Source organism: Hyaena hyaena, unplaced genomic scaffold (assembly GCF_003009895.1).
Source record: "Hyaena hyaena isolate Hyena2069 unplaced genomic scaffold, ASM300989v1 scaffold_149, whole genome shotgun sequence".
In the NCBI taxonomy this organism is placed as follows: domain Eukaryota; kingdom Metazoa; phylum Chordata; class Mammalia; order Carnivora; family Hyaenidae; genus Hyaena; species Hyaena hyaena.
The window spans coordinates 685,872-705,271 of NW_024080781.1; the positions used below are offsets into that span (position 1 = coordinate 685,872).

General features: G+C 42.9%; 1 protein-coding gene across 2 annotated transcripts in view; it reads left to right on the top strand.

The window, feature by feature from the left end:
• Window positions 1-478: 478 nt before the first annotated feature.
• Window positions 479-19,400, top strand: part of CDCA7L (cell division cycle associated 7 like) — a 38,320-nt gene continuing 19,398 nt past the window's right edge. Inside the window, exon 1 of one of the 2 annotated variants that reach the window (XM_039238853.1) lies at window positions 479-933. In XM_039238853.1, the coding sequence (XP_039094784.1) occupies window positions 910-933 (24 nt within the window). In that variant the 5' untranslated portion in view covers window positions 479-909. The remainder of the gene's footprint in view (window positions 934-19,400) is intronic. The other variant, XM_039238852.1, reaches the window with a different exon arrangement.

Here is a 19,400-nt window from a genome sequence, read left to right on the forward strand (position 1 = left end):
CATTATTGTTACACTTATTTGCATGATTATTACATGTTTTTCATCATGCCCGTGGCTGGTTCCCTAAGCTCCAACAGAGCAGGGACCTGTTTTTTGTGCAATCTTGGGTTCCCAGGTCTAACACAGTGCCTGGCGCAGAGTAGGTGCTCAGCCAGTATTTGTTAATCAGCTTTTCTCACCTCTAGAACGGTCTAGTGGCCTGCGTGTATGACGGTACAGCAAAGTCTGTCTAAACTTCCAGGAGATTTTGCAGCTCCCCAACCCGGAGGCCTCGGTAAGGAAACCCGGAATGCCTGTTTTGCAAAGTGAACCCAGTAGAAAATGTTTTGGGAGGCGGCGGAACCCCGCCCCTTTACAACAATGAAACAAAACCAGCCCTGAAGCAGCTCTGAAATGCTTTCCTGGAGCAGAGACACCGATTGCAACAGAGGCATGTGCTCCAGGGGAGGACCTGGAATAAACCGTGCAAATATCTGGCGCGCGTAGCCGGGCGTGCCAGCTGGAGGCTGCGCCGGGACTGCCCCCTCATTTCTCCCGCGCGAAACCCGGCCGGACGGCTCCACTCCCTCCCGCCGCTGCAGGGGGGAGCCCGGCGCCCCCGCACCGGCAGCCGCCTCGGGCCGCGCGCGTCTGCTGCCGCCACTCACGCCGCGGGCGAAGCGAAGTTCAGCGGTCGCGAAAGTTTGGTCCGAGACCGTAGCCTCGCAGCCCAGCGCGGCGGCGCCGAGTGGGCGGCGCGGCGAGCTCCCCCGTCCCGGGAGCCGAGTGCGCCCCTCCCCCGGGCCCGCCGGAGCTCCGGGCGCAGCGCGCGGGCTGCGCGGCCGCGGGTGTTCTGCTGGCGACGGGTCCGTGGCGAGCCAGGTTCCCGCGGCCGCGTGGTAGCAGGAGGCTCGAGCTCGGGTGGGAAGAATGGAGTTGGCGTCTCGCTCGCAGGTGAGGGTCCCGCCGCTGCGCGGGCGCTTGCTTCGCGGCCTGCCCGCCGTGTGCGCCCGGCCCTGCCCCCCGCCTTGGGCTGGAAACGTGGCCCTGGGCCACCGCCTTGTGGGTCTGGCCAGCCTAGCCCCGCGGGCGCCGGAGCGGGCGCGCCGTGCAGGTGTGCGCCCTGGCTCGCCGCTGTGCCGCCGGCACTGGAGAGGCTGCGCGTCCCCGCGCGCGGCGCCTTCCTCCGTCCCCGGTGGGCGCCCGGGGGTCGCAGGCTGGGCCGCTGGGGCCGCGAGCCCGAGGAGTGGACACGTTTCGAGGGAGGCGCAGGCGGGGGTGGAGAGGGGTGTGAGGGGAGCTTTGTGGTGCGCGGCCCCCCACTCTCTCCGGGACTTGGCACAGAAATAAGTTTCAGGAAAGTGATTTCTAAAAAAACAGTCGAGAGTCCGGTTCGACTCGGTTAATGGAGTGTAATTTAGAAGGAATTGCTCTCGTATTTGTTCTAGAACTTTGGTAACTGTTTTCAAGGAATTTGTAAGCACTTGGAAGGGGAAATGGCAACGTCATGAGGCCAAGTTAAAAAACAAAAAAGCACCAAGATCACAAAGCGTAAACACAGCAGGACCCCAGTTACGCATTATGGTTCTAACTGGGTTTTAAACATCTCCATTAACGCACTTTTGAGAGTACCCCCAAATGTTTCAGTGGGTGGTGGGAATGTAAACGTGGCTTCAGCTTCCTATTTTACTTCTTAATAGAGCTTTTCCTTACTTTCTAGTAACGAACATGCCTAGTGTTTTCGGAGGTAAGCAATACCAACTTTTTTGAAATGAACTAAAAATAAAACTTTTAAAAGGGAAGGAAGCAGCTTGTGGGAGCTGGCGGAGGCTTTGTGTAACGGGTTTTGTTTTTTTTTTTTTTTTTTTTTTTTTGGTGAGTGCCTTTGACTCACCGTTTCCACTTTACCTTGGATTGGTGGTGGTATTTTATCTCTCTTTACCTGGGTGCTGGGCCTGGAGAGAAAGAGAGAGAGAGAGAGAGGCGGGGTCCAGGGCCTTGGCATTGGGAGACTGAAGCAACCCAGCAGCGCTCACGCTGCCAGAGCGGTCAGGGGTGCCTGAGCCCAGGCCGCTGTCACCTGCCTGAGTCCTGGTTCAAGTTAAAGACAGAGCCACTAATGGCTGGTCGCTTTGTCCATTTAGTGATGTGTGCAAGGTTTCCTGCAAGTAGACATTTGAGGGAAGAAGACCTTGGCGGATGTTTATGAGAAAGTAGTATTTTTAAATTTCCCCAGTGAGGGGAGGTATTGAAAGCAAGGAAGAGAACTCAAAAGTAAGAAGGACTGAGAGAGGGTTAGTTTTTGCTTTTGTTTTGTTTTCCACTGGCCTTGATGATATAATTAGTATCTTATGCTTCTAGGAGGCTTTCAGGTTTGTCTAGGCTCTCACCCTTTCTGGAAGGAGCCTTGAGCCTTAGGCGAATTTCCTCAGAAAATGTATCTTGATAATAGAGGATTATGAAAACCTGTTCTGCCCTAACTACAGTTCCACCGCTTAGATACATAGTTCTTGCTTAGATTTAAAATGTCCCAGAATGTGTGGTTGGGAGTTAATGTTTTACTGTCAAATAATGAGGCTAATTTTTGGTAGCTCTAAAATGTTAAACTGTTTACCAGGTGGGGGTAATCCACAAATTACAATCTGACCTATTATGTACCAATTAGGACAAATTACTTTATATAAGATGATCGGGTTTTTTTTTTCTCTTTCCTAAAGACCTAATTGGCATCATAAATTAAGATGTGTGATGATTTTTCCAGTGGAAACGTTTCTGTTCATCATAATTTAAATGTGAGCACATTCTAGTCTCTTTAAATTAGTGGGGAAGTTCTGTAGGGTGGGCAGGTGACTGTAGGTAAGAGCACTTAATGAGCATTTCAGGCACAGCAAGATGCTAAATTCAAGTGGCTCTACCATGGACCCCAGCCTTATGAATAAAGCAGTGTGATGAACTGCTTGCAGTGGCATTAAAGCACTGCGTGCAGTGGCTTTGAGGCTCACATATACAGTAAATATACTTTCCATCCCTTGGAAAGGGCAGAACTGGAAGGGGTTGCAACAAAGCCGCTTAGGCCTGATGTTCTGAGAAGACACTGATTTAAACTGAACTCCTTTTTAGTTTCTGCTTTTTTGGCAACCTCACCCCGGGTCAGATTTGTTATTCTCAGATGGGACTGCACCTCCCATGGATGAAGTCCTGATTGGGCGGACCACTGGGTCTTAATGTGTTTATGTTGCATGACAGGAGTAGTGCCCAGTAAAGGCAAGGGTGTGGTCCCTTCCGGAGAGCTCTCTCAGGTACAGCTTGAACGGCTGCAGGATCAGACTGCCTCAGCTTCCCAGCGCAGGACCCAGGAGGTCGTGAATGTCAGTGCTGTCCTTTTACTCTCTTCTTGCTCTAGGGTGCAGGTTGGACTCTGAGAGAAGGAGACAGAGCTAGGTAGTGTCCTGATGATGCCTGCTGGGCCCTGGAAGCAGTAAAGAGGGATTTCTCCCTCTCGGGTGTTGACTTCATAAGCTACAAAGTGTCCCTCTTAGGATTCTTTGAACGGGTGTGCCCAGAGCTTCAGAAGCTGCTCACAGAGGCGGATTGTTGTGATTGCTTGGAAGGACCCCACAACAGTTTGCCATTTTTATAGTCCCATATTTAAAAGGCCACTTCTTTTGGGTTTTGTTTGTTTTGATGTACTTATGACCGTCCCATCCATAGAACGGACTTCTCATTGATGAGGAGAAATTTCAGAGATCACAGCCATTCTGGTCTGGTCAGGTACAGAGAACAGAAATCCTTGAGATAGTTCTGTGACTTAAACCAGTTTGTGAATATTATAGTAAATTAATGAAAAAGATCAGTAAAGCCATTCAGATAGAATAGTGTAGGCATGTTCATTGTAAACTGTCCTTGAGAGTTCTGCTTTACTCATCAGCACTTTTTCTGAGCTGCAGTTTAGAAGTTTTTATTTTCAAGATACAATTTGGTTTTTCAGAAGACCTAGCTTTTTTCACCAAAGTGGAATTGATACAGGCTGGCGGAGGACGGATAGAGATAAGAAAATATTAGTAGGACCATTTTACTTTCTTTTTGGAAAGCAGTGGTTTCTGAAAGTTGTTTAATTTTTTAAGTTTTTAATGTTAATTCCAGTATAGTTCACAGTGTGCTGTTATTAGTTTCAGGTGTACAGGATTGTGATTACTCAGTACTCATCATGATAAATATACTTATCCTCTTTACCTGTTTCACCCAACCCTCACCCATCTCCCCTCTGGTACCCATGAGTGTTCTATCTGAATGTTTTTAAATAGGACCATGTGGAGGAATATTTGAACTATAGCTGAAGTTAATGTGCAGAATACTTTGTCTTCAGCAGTGGTAAATGCACCATCTGTATGCGGTGCAAAAATACATAGTAGAGTCTCACAGTTGGGAGCCAGAGTTTGTGTTCAAGTAGCTGATGGCTTCTTTTCTTTCTAATCATCAGCTGATGACAGAGGCTCCCTGATGGGGTTAGTCCTGTCAGATGTTGTTTGAGCACTTACTATGTGTTGGGTGTTAAGATCCCTCTGGAACTCCTTGACTCCTCTGCCTTTGTCAGAACTCCGCTGGCTTCAGGGCCTTGGTTTTGGGAATGGGAGAAGACCTGAGGAGCCACCCTTTCCCACTCCGCCACCTCCACTTCCCTCTTGGAAACTATCATTGTCTTTTATCAGATTTAATCCTCACTGAAGTTCTTTGAAGTGAAGTGGCTTGTATTATCTTGGAGTTTAAAGATACGGTGACCTAGAGTGATTTGTTCTGGGCAGCCCAGCCAGGCAGGAGGCTGGATTCTGTCCTCAGAGCCAGTGCGTGACTCTTGTCACTGGATTCATGAGCTCCATCTTGGCCAGTCAAACAGCTTTCACTGAAATAACATTATGAGGATAGCAGTCTTTGTCTAACTTACAGTACCATTGAATTAATCAAGGACATGCTAAGTATAATGTATTAAATATAAGAAGTGGGCAGCCCTTTTGAGTTTTCTCATTCCCTTGCTCCTCCCTTTACAAGGCCTGGGACATTAGCAGCTTGTCTGGTTCTTCCCTTTTTAAAAGCTAATTTATTTGTTTTGAGAGAGAGAGGCAGAGAGAGAATCTGTGGCAGACGCTGCACTATCAGCAGTGTGGACCCTGATGTGGGGCTTGAACTCAGGAACCAGGAGATCATGCCCTGAACCAAAATCAAGAGTCCGACGTTTAACCCACTGAGTCACCCAGGTGCCCCAGGTCTGGTTCTTTTTTAGAAGCTGGCCGCATTAGGCTTTGGAGCAGATTCTTTAGTTACAGTCTGTAAAAACATGGGAATATGAATAAGGTCCACAAAGCTCTTAGATAGATAGGAATGATACTTAGATGGACTTTGTACAAGTAATAACATGTTCATAAAAGCAGAAATAAAAACAAACTTGCAACTACTGCTCCCAGTCTCCTACTCTCTGGGTGTCGTTTTCTAGAGTTTTCTAGATATTTCCCATCCGGTGTTTGCCCGTGTTTAGTCACTATTTTTGCCTAATTTTGTACTATGATTGCCATTTGAATTCTGCTTTCCTTAGCACCGTCAGTGCTATTTCTGGGGAGCTTGGAGGTTTTTCCAGTTTTCATTTTTAATGACTGCAGTGTTTCATTGAAGTGTGTATTTTATGTATTTTTCTGTTGAAATATTTTTTTCTGTATTAAAAAACTTTATTAGCAGAAACTTTGCAATACCACAACAGTGGTGCATATTTTAAGCCTTGTGTTGGACTCCACGCTGGTTTTTTTTTTTTTTTTTAAGTTTTATATATTTTGAGAGAGAGAAAGCACAAGTGGGGGAGGGGCAGAGAGAGAGGAGAGAGAATCCCCAGCAGGCTCTATACCATCAGCACAAAGCCTTAAGTGGGGCTTGCTGGAACCCAAGAACAGTGAGATCATGACCAGAGCTAAGTCAGATGCTCAAACAGCTGAGCCACCCAGGAGTCCATGCTGTTTTTAATTACCATTTCTTTATCATGTACATACTGTCTCCTGAAAGGAATGTGCCGGATTTACAGTGGGTGGGTGTTTCCAACAGGTTTCCCTGAGGCATTGCCCCCTTTATTATTAGCCAAGAGAAAGCAAGTGTTTGATCAGGTTAGAACCAGGGCTCATGATAACTAGATTGAAACATTGTTTTCTTCCTAAATTTAGAGCAGCTAGCAGTATGTTTTTAGTTTTGACGACTGTAGAGACTAGCGGTAGAAGTCTCTTCCTCATCACCCAGGAAACCAAGCAGATCCAAGAATGTGCTAATGGACTGTGGTGGCAGTGCCTGGGACTGGGCTGCCCTGGAATTTGTGCAGGTGGGTCGTGTTGATGTGGAAGCGTGGGGATACCCTGCCCTGAACTCCTTGCCTCTGTGGCACGAACCACTTATTAAAAAGAGTTGCCTTCTTTTGTTTATTTCAGTTATAAATCATCTTCTTGATGTCTGAAAATAAGTGTTCACTGAAGGTTGGGTATCTAAAGGTAAAAGAGATTCATAATAAGGGGTTTCTAAGAGCTAAGAAAAACGAATTTCTGGATCTGGGTGCTGGTTATACAAACTGGGTGCATAAAAAGTTACCAGGCAGTACACTTAAGGTATATGCACTTGACGCTGCACTTAAAATGTCTAAAAAGCAGCCTATCCCGTCCCTGTGAATGAGCCCCAAAGCCCGTGCTTTTGGGCAGCCCAGGCTGCCGGGTGTGTGGGTGTGACTTCCCAGGCGACTCGTGCCCTGCTGGCTGTGCTGATGACACCCTTCTCGCTGGGAATAGTCCAGGGATCCGTCCTGCAGACCCCAGGTCCTGCACAGCAGTCCCACAGCTGCGTGGGCAGCCCACTACCTTTAAACCCCTGCTGCAGGAGGGTCCTGTGTACCTAAAGAGTGCCTTGCATTTATGACTGAGCTCTGGTATCTGCGGCTTTTGGCTTTTTGGCCTGGCAGGCCTCTTCCTCTGTTAAGAGGGCCTTAGGATTTACCCCAGGGTAGTGGCTAGGGACCCTGAGTCACATGGCAGGCCAAAATGATAATCATCCTGATGTGTGAAGGGCCTGGCATATAGCAGGAGTTAAATATTTGTTGAATTGTTAAAAAAAAAAACAACAAAAAAACCAAAACAAAAACCAACACCTCCCCCCCCACAAGAAAATAAACCCCCCCACAAAAAACAAAAAACCCCTGGTGTTTTAGGCTGTCAGTGTCTAGTGAGTGGAAGTATGAGTTATGACAGGCTGGAACATCCTTTAGCAGGACTTCTCAAACTTTTCTGTTGTACTGAAGGCAGAGGCTAGTTTGAGCCTGTCCCAGAGGCCTGGAGGTACAGCCACCAACCATGTCTGTGCAGGGGATTTTTTCATCCATCTTCAGTTTTTTCCAGTTTTATTTTTAAAAGTTAGGCCTATTAGGGGCTGCCTGGTTAAGCGTCTGACTTCGGCTTAGGTCATGATCTCACAGTTTGTGGGTTCAAGCCCTGCATCTAGCTCTGTGCTGATAACTTGGAGCCCGGAGCCTGCTTCAGATTCTGTCTCTCTCTCTCTCTCTCTCTCCCCCTCCCCTGCTCACTTGCTATCTTTCTCTCCCTCAAAAATAAACATTAAAAAAAAAAGGAAAAGTTAGGCCTGTTTTACATTATATTCCATTGTGTGTGTGTGTGTGTGTATACATACATATCTCTCTCTCTCTCTCTCTCCCCCTCCCCTGCTCACTTGCTATCTTTCTCTCCCTCAAAAATAAACATTAAAAAAAAAAGGAAAAGTTAGGCCTGTTTTACATTATATTCCATTGTGTGTGTGTGTGTGTGTATACATACATATATATAAAGCTTATTTATTTTGAGAGAGAGAGAACATGAGCAGGGGAAGGGCAGAGAGCAAGAGAGACCATATCCCAGGCAGGCTCCGCGCTGTCAGTGCAGAGCCCAACATTGAGACCATGACCGGAACAGAAATCAAGAGTCGGACACACTTAACTGACTAAGCCACCCAGGCACCCCGCCATAATACATTTTTATTTATTTTAACACAGATAGGATATTTAAGAGTACTCTTCTGAGAAGAAAATCCCCCTCCCCTGCACTACCTGTGGTCAGGACAGCGTCCCAGCCCTCCCTGAGTTCATGAGTTTGAGAAGCAGGGAACTCCTGGTGGAGTGTTGAATGTAGAGCACACCATACTGGCAACAAATCCTGAAACAGAAAACACCTCCATGCCCACTCCCCACCCCATGTCATCTTTTTATTTAAAGCTCCAGGACTCAGTGCAAAAACACTTTATTTGATATTGAAATAAGCATTATTTTTAAATGCAAAATGTCTAATGCTTCTATTTTGTTCTCCATTAGCACTGGCTTAAAATGGAAAGTTAAGAAAAATAAAAGTGCTTTAAAATTACTGCTTATTTATAGTTCTCTCTCTCTCTCTCTCTCTCTCTCTTTCCTGACAGTTGGTCCCAGGCATTTTTTATTGGGGGATTTTTAAAATTAAAATAATTGAAGGCAGCGGGCCTCATCCACGGGGGGGTGGAGGGTCTTACAAGAGGCTGCCCTTGACGGAACTTAAAGTCTCCCTCACCTCACTGAAAAGAGCACCTAGTCCTCATGCTGACCATCATCATTGCTGAGGGTATCCTCTTCCCCAGCTGTCATTGGGAAGAGAAAGGACACACTCCTAGGGAGTGTACGCATTCACTGTAGCACAAAGCCAGCAGCTAAGTGGTGTCAGCAGCCCACAGACGGTGTCTCAAAGATTGTTTGGGCGCATTCCCCTTCCTACTCTGCCAGCAGGGCCCAAGTGTGTCAAGTGGATCCTTGTGTTAAGGCTTTCAGGGGTGGGCTGCAGGATGGAGGTCTCTCCCTCACACCTCTGTCACTGTGAAGGTCTGCTCAGTGCTTGTGTGGAGTGAGCATAGGGACACTTGCTGCCTCCAGACAGTCACCTCCTGCCCGGCCCTTCTTCCACCTGTCAGTCTGCTGCAAGTCTTCCTTCAGGCTGACTGCTGTGTAGCTGTGGATGCGTGGCCAGCCTGGAGGCTGCCACCAGTGGGCTTTCTGATGCCTACCCCTCATCACTGGGTCAGTTGCCCTCCTGGACTTATTTCCCAGATTTTCCAGTTTCTCTCATCACATTGACATGGCTTGAAGATTTTTTTCACTCTAGGGTACATGACTCTTCCTTCATGGTACCCCTTAGCATGGTGCTGTGCTGGCACACTCTTGAATAATACACTGAGCAGTAACACACTCTTTAGTAACTTTCAGTAGTGAACGTGGGCCCGTGGTAACTTTCAGTAGTGAACGTGGGCCCGTGGTTACTTTCAGTAGTGAATGTGGACCTAGCATCTTCACAGAATGCTTTTTAGTCACAGTTGGGAGGCCATCAGGGCTCTGTACAATTGAGCATGTTCTTTTCCTTTTGGGTAAAGGAGAAGAATGCATTTTCCTGGCTCTCCTAACAGGCAAGGTTATTTGGCCTGCTTTCACCGATCAAATGTGAGAAGCATTGTGTGTCACTTCTGGGTGGAATTCTCTAAGTGCCAGTATGTCATTTGCCATGTCTTCTTCCCACTGCTTCTGCATCTGACAGCGTTCCAGGCAGCGGTAGCTGTGTCAGCCCAGGGCCTGGGCGAGGACAGTGTGGAAGGGTGTGGAATGGTGTGCCTGGCTTGCCTGGGATGAACATGTCATGAACTGGAGAGAAACCTTTTTTTGTTTCATCCTTTTAAGACAAGGTATTATTTATTACTGCTTAATAACCTGGCATGTCCTGACACACAGAGGCTCTCCTGTTTCAGCTGTTGGATTTGCTTTATGGTGTTCATCAGAGTGAACTAGGGTTGTGGTGGTAATAGAAATATGTGAGCTTCTTTTCGATTATTACTTTAACAGGGTGAGGTGAGTGTTCCTGGTGTTAAGGGGTTTGGAGTTCAGGGACAGTAAGTGCCCTGCAGTGGGCAGGAGAGCCCGTTGGAACCCATAGTCATTCTGTCCAGAATGCCAGTAGCACTTTGTTGAAAAACACTTAAGAGCAGACTTGTCCAGTGTGATAATTGGTCTTGTAGAGTCTGATGAAATCTTGACATTGGCTTCATATTTCCGGTCTGCTGACTTTTCTGGAAAAGGAAATTAACCAGCTCTTCCCAAGTGGTTTGGCCCACCTCCCTCCCAGGACCTTGGCCAAAACAACCATTTCCTCTGTTACTCACCCAACGGCTCTTCTAAGCCCTCTGCACAAACATGTCTATAAATTTCTCTTGTAATTTCTTTCTTCAAAATAATGTAGGTGATTTTTTTTGCCTATTGTTTTACTGTGGTAAAATATCATAATATGATATTTACTATTTCAGCATTTTTAAGTATATAATTGGGTGGCCAGAAACACAGTTGCATTATTGTACAGCCATCGTCACTGTCCATCTCCAGAACTTTGTCATGATCCTAAACTGAAACCCTGTGCCCATTAAACACTGACTCCCCATTCCCACCGTCCCCTAGTCCCACCACCATTGGTAACCTTTTTACTTTCTGTCTGTATGGATTTGACCATGCTAGGTACCGCATTGTAAGTGGAGTCCTAGAGTATTTGTCCTGTGGGTCTTACGTCACTCAACAGAACGTTTTCAGTTCATCCATGCTGTGTATGTCAGAATTTCATTCCTGTTTAGGGCTGAGTAATAATACACTGCATGTGTATACCGTATTTTGTTTATCCATTCATCCATCCATGACGGTTGGGCTCTTTCTACCTTTTGGCCATTGTGATTACTGGTACTATAAACATTGGTATAAAATAACTGTGTGAGTCTCTGATTTCACTATTTTTCGTACAAGGACTGAAAGTGGGATTACTGGGTTCTATAGTAATTCTGTGTTTGAGTTTTTGAAAAGCTACCCTAGAAGCTGCATCGCTTCACCTCCTCGCCAGCGTTGCATAGAGGTTCCACTCTCTCCAAATAGATACCAACACTTAATTTCTGCTTTTTTCAAATAACAGCCATCCTAGTGGATGTGAAGTGGCATCTCATGATGGTTTTGATTTGCATTTCCCTAAGGATTAGTGTTGTTTAGCATCCTGTCACATGCCTATTGGCCATCTGTTTATTTTTGGAGAAATGTCTTTTTATGTCCTTTGCTCTTTTAAATTGGGTTTTGCTGTTGTCTCTCAACTATAGGAGCTCTCTGTGTTAGATATTAATCCCATATCAGATACATGATTTGCAAATGTTTTCTCCCATTCTGTAGGTTACCCTTTTCAGTCTCGTGATAGTGTCCTTCGATGTATAGAAGTTTTTATTTTGTTGAAGTGCAATTTATTTTTTTTTTCTGTTCTTGTCTGTACCTTTAGTGTCTTGTACACGGAATCATTGCCAAGTCCATTGTCATGAACTTTTTCCTTTTTATTTCCTACTAAGTTTTAGAGTTTTAGCTCCTACTTTTAGGTCTTGGATACATTTGGGTTTTTGGTAGATTGTTGTGTTAAGGTAGGGATCCAGCTTCACTTTTTTGAGTGTGGATATCTAGTTTTCCCAGCATCCTTTCTTGAAAAGATGACCTTTCCCCCATTGAATAGTCTTGGTACCTTGTCAAAAGTCATTTGACCACCATATATGTGAAGGTTTATTTCCGGGCTCAGTGTTCTTTTGCACTGGTCTACATGTCTGTCTTTATGCTAAGACCACACTGTTTGGATAACTGTAGCTTTGTAATAAGTACTGAAATCAGTAAGTGTGAATCCTCCAACATGGTTCTATTTTTGTATGTATGTATGTATGTATGTATGCATTTTTTAAAGATTTTAAGTAATCTCTATACCTAATGTGGGGCTCTAATTTACAACACTTGAGATCAAGAGTCTTTTACTCTGGTGATGGAGCCAGTCAGGTGCCCCTGGTTCTTCTTTTTAAAGACTTGTTTTGGTTATTCTGAGTCCCTTGAGATTCCACATGAGTTTTAGGAAGGGCTTTCTCCTTCTGCAAAAAAAAAAAAAATATTGCTGGGATTTGATAGAACTGCATTGGGTCCATAGATAGTTTTGGGTAGTATTGTCATCTTCACAATGTTAAATGTTGCAGTCCCTGAATGTGTGATGTTTTTTCTCCTGTTTTTGCCTTCTTTAATTTTTCTCTGTGATGTTTTTCAGTTTTCAGTGTAGTCTTCCACCTGTTGCCTCAATTAATTCTAAGTGGTAAATGATGCTGTGGTAAATGGAATTATTATTTAATTTCCTTTTCTGATTGTTCAGTGTTAGTGTGTAGAAATGCAACTGATTTTTATGTGTTGATTTTGTACCCTGCAGTGTTACTGAATTAGCTAATTAGTGCACACGGGTTTAATGGAATCTTTAGGCCTTTCCGTATATGTGATCATGTCACCTGTGAACATAATTTTACTGCTTCCTTTCCAATTTTATTTCTTGTATAATTGCTCTGGCTAGAGCTTCACATACTGTGTTGAATAGAAGTAGTGAAAGTGGACATCCTTGTCTTGGTGATCTTAGGGAAAGCTTTCAGTTTTTCACCACTGAGTATGATGTTACCTGTTTTTCCACATATGACCTTTATTATGTTGAAGTTTCCTTCCATTCTTTGTTGATTATTGGTTTGGTTTGGTTTTACCATGAAAGGGTGTTGAATTATGTCACATGCTTTGCCTGCATCTGTGGACATGATCATATGTTTTGTTTTATTATGTTAAAGTAGTGTATTACATTGGCTGGTTTTTATATGTTGAACCATCTTGCACACCAGAACTATGTCTCACTTGGTCATCTTATGTGATCCTTTTTTTTTTTTTTTTTAACTATGCTACTGGATTAGGCTTGCTAGTATTTTGTTGAGGATTTTTGCATCGATATTCACAAGGGATATGGCTCTGTACTTTTCTTGTAGGGTCCTTGGCTTTGGTGTCAGAGTACTACTGGCCTCATGGAATGAGTAAAGAAGTGCTCTCTTTAATTTTTTGGAAGAGTTTGAGAAGCGTTGGTGTTAATTCTTATTTAAAAGATAAAAAGAATTCACCAGTGAAGCCATCTGGGTCATGGGATTTACATCGTTGGGGGACTTTTGATTACTAATTCAAATCCTTAGTAGTTAGAAGTCTATTCAGATTTTCTTTTCGTGAATCAGTCTTGGAAGATTGTGTGTTTCTGGGAGTCTGTCCATTTCATCCAGCTAGCCCAGTTTGTTGGCATTCACTTGGTCTTAGTACACTTTCATTATCCTTTTTATTTCTGTAAAATTGGTAGTAATAACCTCACTTTATTTCAGTTATTTGTATTTTTTTTTCATCATCAGTCTGGCTAAAAGCTGGTCAATTTAGATATTTTCAGAACACCAACTTGATTCTGTGGCTGTTTCTCTGTTGGTTTTCTATTCTCTATATCTGCTGTAATCTTTATTATTTCCTGCCTTCTCTTATCTTTGGGTTTAGTTTGCTATACTTTTTCTAGTTCCTTTTATGGTGTGTAATACTTGTTTGTTGGTTTGAGACCTTTTTTAACATAAGTGTTAACAGCTTTAAATTTCCCTTTTATTTAGCATTGCTTTCTCCGCTGGCGGTAAGGTTTGGTATGTTTTGTTTTCATTTTCACTTGTTTGAAAGTGTTTTCTAACTTCCAGTGTGATTGTTTCTTCTTTTGGAGTAACTCATTGGTTATTTAAGGGCATGGTGTTTAATTTTCACATATTTGTGAGTTCTGGTCTTCCTTCTGTTACTGATTTCTAGTTCTATTCCATTCTGATCCACAAAGACAGTTTGTAGGAAAATGTATATTCTACTCTGTTGGTTGGAGTGTTTTATATATGTTTGTTAGCTTGAATTGGTTTATAGTACTGCTCAATTCCTCTGTTTTCTTATTGATCTTCTGTCTTATTCTATCCATTATTGAAACTGAGGTATTGAAGTCTCCAACTATTATTGTAGAACTCTCTCTCATTTCATTTCTGCAGCATTTGCTTCATATGGTTTGGAGCTCTGAAGTTTTGTGCATATATATTTTTAATTGTTACAGCTTGTTGGTAAATTGACCTTTTTATCAATATGGAATGCCCTTGTAATACTTTTTGACTTAATATCTATTTTGTCTGATATTAGTATAGTCATTACATCTCTCTTTGGGTTACTCTTGGCATTGAATATCTTGTTTGTCCTTTCACTTTTCAGCCTAAATGTCTTTTTAGATATGAAGTGAGTCTCTTATAGACAGTGTATAGTTGGATACTAGTTTTTTAAAATTCTTTCTGCCTTTCTGTGTCTTTTGATTGTAGAGTTTAATCTGTTAGCATTTTTTTTCTTTTTACATTTTTAGCAAGTTTACTTAGAGAGCAAGCAGGAGAGAGGCAGAGAGAGGGCAAGAGAGAGAATCCCAGACACACTCACACAGTCAACAGAGTTCAGTGCTGGGTTTGAACCCACGAATCATGAAATCATGACCTGAGCCGAAATCAAAGAGTTGTACGCGTAACCAGTTGAGCCACCCAGGTGCCCCAATCTGTTTGCATTTTAAAGTGGTAACTTATAGGGAAGGACTTGTGCCATTTTGTTTTCTTTTGCTTTCCTTTTTTTTTTTTTTAATAGCTTTTTTGATCCTTGTTTCCTCATGACTGCCTACCTTTGTGTTTGTTGATTTCTTTGTAATGGCATGTTTTGATTTTCCTTTCATTTCCTTTTGTGTGTATTCAGTAGATATTTTTTCCTCTGTATTTAGCATGGGGGTTACATATAACATTCTATAATTAAAATCTAATTTGATTGATACCAATTTGTCAGTGGCATACAAAAACTCTACTTCTGTGCAGCTCTGCCCAGCTCTGCAGTTGTTATCAATATCACCGATTACATCTTGATGCTTTGTGCACCACTAACATAGATTAGTAGGTGCATTTTTATACTGTAGAAAAGAAAAAGTGGGTTTACAGACTGAATTTACATTAATACCAGCATTTATATTTTACTTGAAAATTTTGTATTTCATATAGCTTTGAGTTACTCTCTAGTGTCCTTTCATTTCATCTCCCTTTAGGCTTTCTTGTTAGGCAGGTCTGGTACTAATGAACTCCCTCAGCTTTTGTTTATTTGGTAATGTCTTAATTTCTCCCTACTTTTGAAGGACAGTTGTGCCAGATACAGAGTTCTTAGTTGACAGTTTTTTCTTTCAGTGCTTTAAAAAGATCATCCCACTGTCTTCTTGCCTCCAAGTCAGCTGATTATCTTATTGAGAATTCCTTGTATGTAATGAGTTGCTTTTCTCTGGCGGCTTTCAATATTCTCTTTGTCTTTGTCTCTTTAAGTTTATTTATTTTGAAAGAGAGTATGAGTGGGCGAGGGGCAGAGAAGGTGAGAGAGAACCCCAAGCAGCCTCTGCGCAGAGCATGACTTGAGGCTCAAACTCACAAACCATGAGATTGTGACCTGGGCTGAAGTCGGATGCTTAACTGACTGAGCCACCCAGGCACCCCACACGTTTTTTTGACTGGATGGTTTTTGATGCTGCATTGTAGGAGATTTTTATGTATTCTCAGTGCTAGGTCCTTATTGCTTACATGATTTGTAGGTATTATCCCATTCCGTAGGTTGCCTTTCACTTTCTTAATAATGTCCTTTGATAAATGGAGGTTTTTAGTTTTGATGACATCCAGTTTTACCAGTTTTTTTCTTCTGGTGCTCATGCTTTTGATGTCCTATTAAGTTCAGATCTTTGATTGCATTAAATACTGAATACTAACTATTATGTAGGTATTTTATTGAAAAATTGCATTTGCCTAGAATGTCTTTTGTTAGGGGTTATTAACAAGCTATGTGCCTTCAGTGAGTACGCTGAGCTTTGCTGCTTTTTGAAATGAGGGGAGGTCCGCCAGCTGATGGATGAGATCTCGTCATACTCTGGTAATCCTTGACTTTACAATCCTCTTAGCTCTTAATAGTTTATATACCCCCATCACTCTGAGTTTAACTGTATTTTCTGGGAGTTTTTGAATTTCACTGTGTATACTTTAAAAAAAAAAAAAAAACCTAACCCTGTTTTAATGTGTATGACCAAATTTCTGTTTTGAAACCTGAAGCCCATTTGTTCTGTCCATAGTTCTGTAGGAGGGTGTTTGTCCAGGCGCATCCTCCCCATCGTCGAGGGTGCCCTTAAATGATACAGCTGCTGGTTAAGAAGGACACTTGTCTTAATTTCTGTTGCTTTCATTACTCAGGGAAGTTGAAGACTTTTAAAATATGTTCTTAGTCTCTTCTGTGTTCCCTTTTTAGTGAACTTTGTTGGTTCTACCTATTTATCTGTGTGACTCTTGGGACATTTCATTTAGCACGAGCTTTTCAGTAACATTAGTAATTTGTCTGTTTGTGGCACATCTTTTCTCCCAACTTCTTTCCAAATTTTTTTTTCTTTTTTGAAGTTTAAAACTGTTTAAGTGGTCCATGATCCTACTCTTTTCCAGGTTTTAAAAATTAATTTTTATATTTTTTGTTTAAAGAGAGAGAGAGCATGCAAGCAGGAGAGAGGGGCAGAGGGAGAGCAAGAATCCCAAGTAGGCTCTGTGCTAAGCGCAGAGCCCAACGTGGGCCTCCATCCTGTGATCCCGGGATCAAGACCTGAGCTGAAATCAAGAGTTGGACGCTCAACAGACAGAGCTACCCAGGCGCCCCAACTCTTTTCCATTTTGATACGCTTAACATTCGTGCTGAAGTCTCCCCCATTCAGAGGCCAGCTGCATGTTCACCTTAAATATATTCTCCTTTGTGGTTTTTTTACCTTTTAACTTTTCAGTCTTCTGATTTATAATATCAGGAGAGAAGCAAAATGGACTGTGTTACTCTCCTCAGACGGGCAGTTTTGCCAGCATCATTGAATGACATCATCTCTTTCCCTATTGATTTGTGGTGTTTTTCTTATCAAATCTTAATTCTGTGTGCTAGGATCCACTTCTAGGAAATCTGTATGTTCACACTGTTTCTAAATAATTTTCTTCCTTTTTCTGACTAAGGCTTACATTCTATACAGTAAAATAAATCCTTTTTATTGTTCAGTCCTGTGAGGTTTTTCTGTAGTCACTATCACAATTGATTTTATCACCTCTCAAAAATTTCCTCTGACCTCTAGCCTCAGGCAACCATTGATCTGTGTTCTGTTTCCAGAGTTTTGCCATTTCCAAAATGTCATGTGAGTGGAATCAGACAATATGTAGCCTTTTTCACCAGGCCTAATGCGGTTGAGCTTTATCCCTATTGTGTCTATCAGTAACTTAATCTTTTTTACTGCTGCCAGTATTCTGGGGGATGCCTGTCCCCTGTTTTGTTTATCCACTCCCTAGCTGATTTGGATTGGTTCTGGGCTTGGGAATAAAATTGCTCATTGCAAGTTCTTTGCAAACATACGTTTTCATCTCATTTGGGTAAACACCTAGGAGCAGGAATGCTGTATCACGTGGTAAGACTTTCACTTGGTGAGAAGCTGCCAAGTTGTTTTTCCAAAGCAGCCTCACCATTTGGCATTGCCGAGAGTGCCGGGTGCACCACATCCCTGTCAGTCAGTGGATCGCTGCTGAACTGCACAGAGAAATGACAGATCCTTGGGTCTGATGTTGTGTTACATTGCTGCACTTGGTCACACGTTAGAAGGATGTCCCCATGAATCTTTTATCAGGTGCGTTGCATAGAAACCTTGATTTCTTTGTCACATCTGTTAAATAGTGTTTTGTATTGAAGACACTTGAATGTCTTACGAAGATTTTTGCTAAATCCTGGAGCTCGTGACTGAAACTGTTTGTGCCTTTTGAAGTTAGGCAGCAAGAAACAGAGCCCTTAATGCCCCAAGAATGCCTACTGGTGTTTGCTTTTTTGAAAAAGCGTGTTCTTTCCTTTTGTTCCTAATTGGCAATTACCGCCCCCCTAATGGCACCTCTGGAGCAGATGCAGAAGTCTTAGATGAAGAGGGAGGAGTTGGGCAGACACAGGATTTGCAGCCATGGGCTGCTGCCCTTGTGGCCGGAAGTGATTTATTAGTATTGCCAGCCTTTCCATTCCTTGGAGATGCTTCTGTTAAATCATTGCGTGGGGTGCACTTCCTTCTTTCACCTTTTATGTTAGAACATGCTTCTGAGGTGCCTGGGTGGCTTACTCGGTTAAGCATCTGACTCGTAGTTTTGGCCCAAGTCATGATCTGGTGGTCCCTGGGATCTAGTCCCACACTGGGCTCTGTGTTGAGCATGGAGCCTGCTTGGGATTCTCTCTCCCCATTTCTCCCCTCCCCTCCCCCACTCTCTGTCTCAAAATAAGTAAACTTAACAACGACAAAACAGGCCTCTGGGCCAGCGGAGCTGATTTGTAGAATGGTGATAAGTCAAAAGGAAGACAACTGGAACCAGTCACAGCCCCTCACTGCCACTTTCGGGACTGAACCCCGAGGGCTGTTAAGTAAAATCTAACACATTACACTTTTAAAGTATTATCTATGTTTCTCCAGTTACAAGTGTTTTCTTGGCATATTGGCTGTGATGGCTTAACAACAAAAGTATCTTTGAAAAGAAAAATAAGAATGCCAAATACTGTTAAATTTACCTCCTTAAGAAAAGTTGTAATTTTTCTCCCAAGAACCATGTCCGGCTTTGTGAGGAGCTTCTCCGCATAAATGTGGAATGATTTTGTTTTTGTTTTTTTTGCTGTTGTTTCTAGAACTCTATTTCTGTGTCTGCCTGTTTGCCCCAAAGGGTGATTTCATTCAATGGTGGGAAAGTATTTGTATTAATCCTCTAACACCAGTAACCTTGGCACATTCAATTTTTGGATTTGTGTTCTCCATAAACTAAATGTTGAAGCTTCCTATGGTTGAACCATTGACTTGCTAATCATTTTTTAAACAAGAAGCATTAAAATCATGATAAAAATAAGATTAGAGATTAGTAATTTCTTAAATGAACCTGACTGTAAAAGTAATGCACAGAAACAAATTGAAAGAATTGAAGTGACTTTTGAATATAAAACTCTGTAGGTGCTAGTGCGGCCAAGTGGGATCTGGAGAGCCCGAGACCATTTCAGGGTTCTACACGGACAAAGTTATTGTCGTAATAATTCTAAGTGCCAGTTTCACATAAGAATGTCTTGTAGCAGTGCAAATTATTGTATTAAAATCTGAAGCCTTGAGGACATCTCTTTAATATTAAGAAATGGGAGGTACAGGTGAAGTCATTTGCATCCTCAGGTACAGTGATTGCCAGGCTATCTGGGCAGGGGTCTAGTATGTAGTGAGAGTGTATGCCAGGGATACGTAGGACTGCAAAGAAATCTTGACCTTGATTGCTGGTGGTGGTTATTGTTGGTAGTGGTGTTGGTGGTATAAGTTTGAAACTATTTTGTATGTACTGTAGATAAAGCACATGGGAACATATATGAGAAA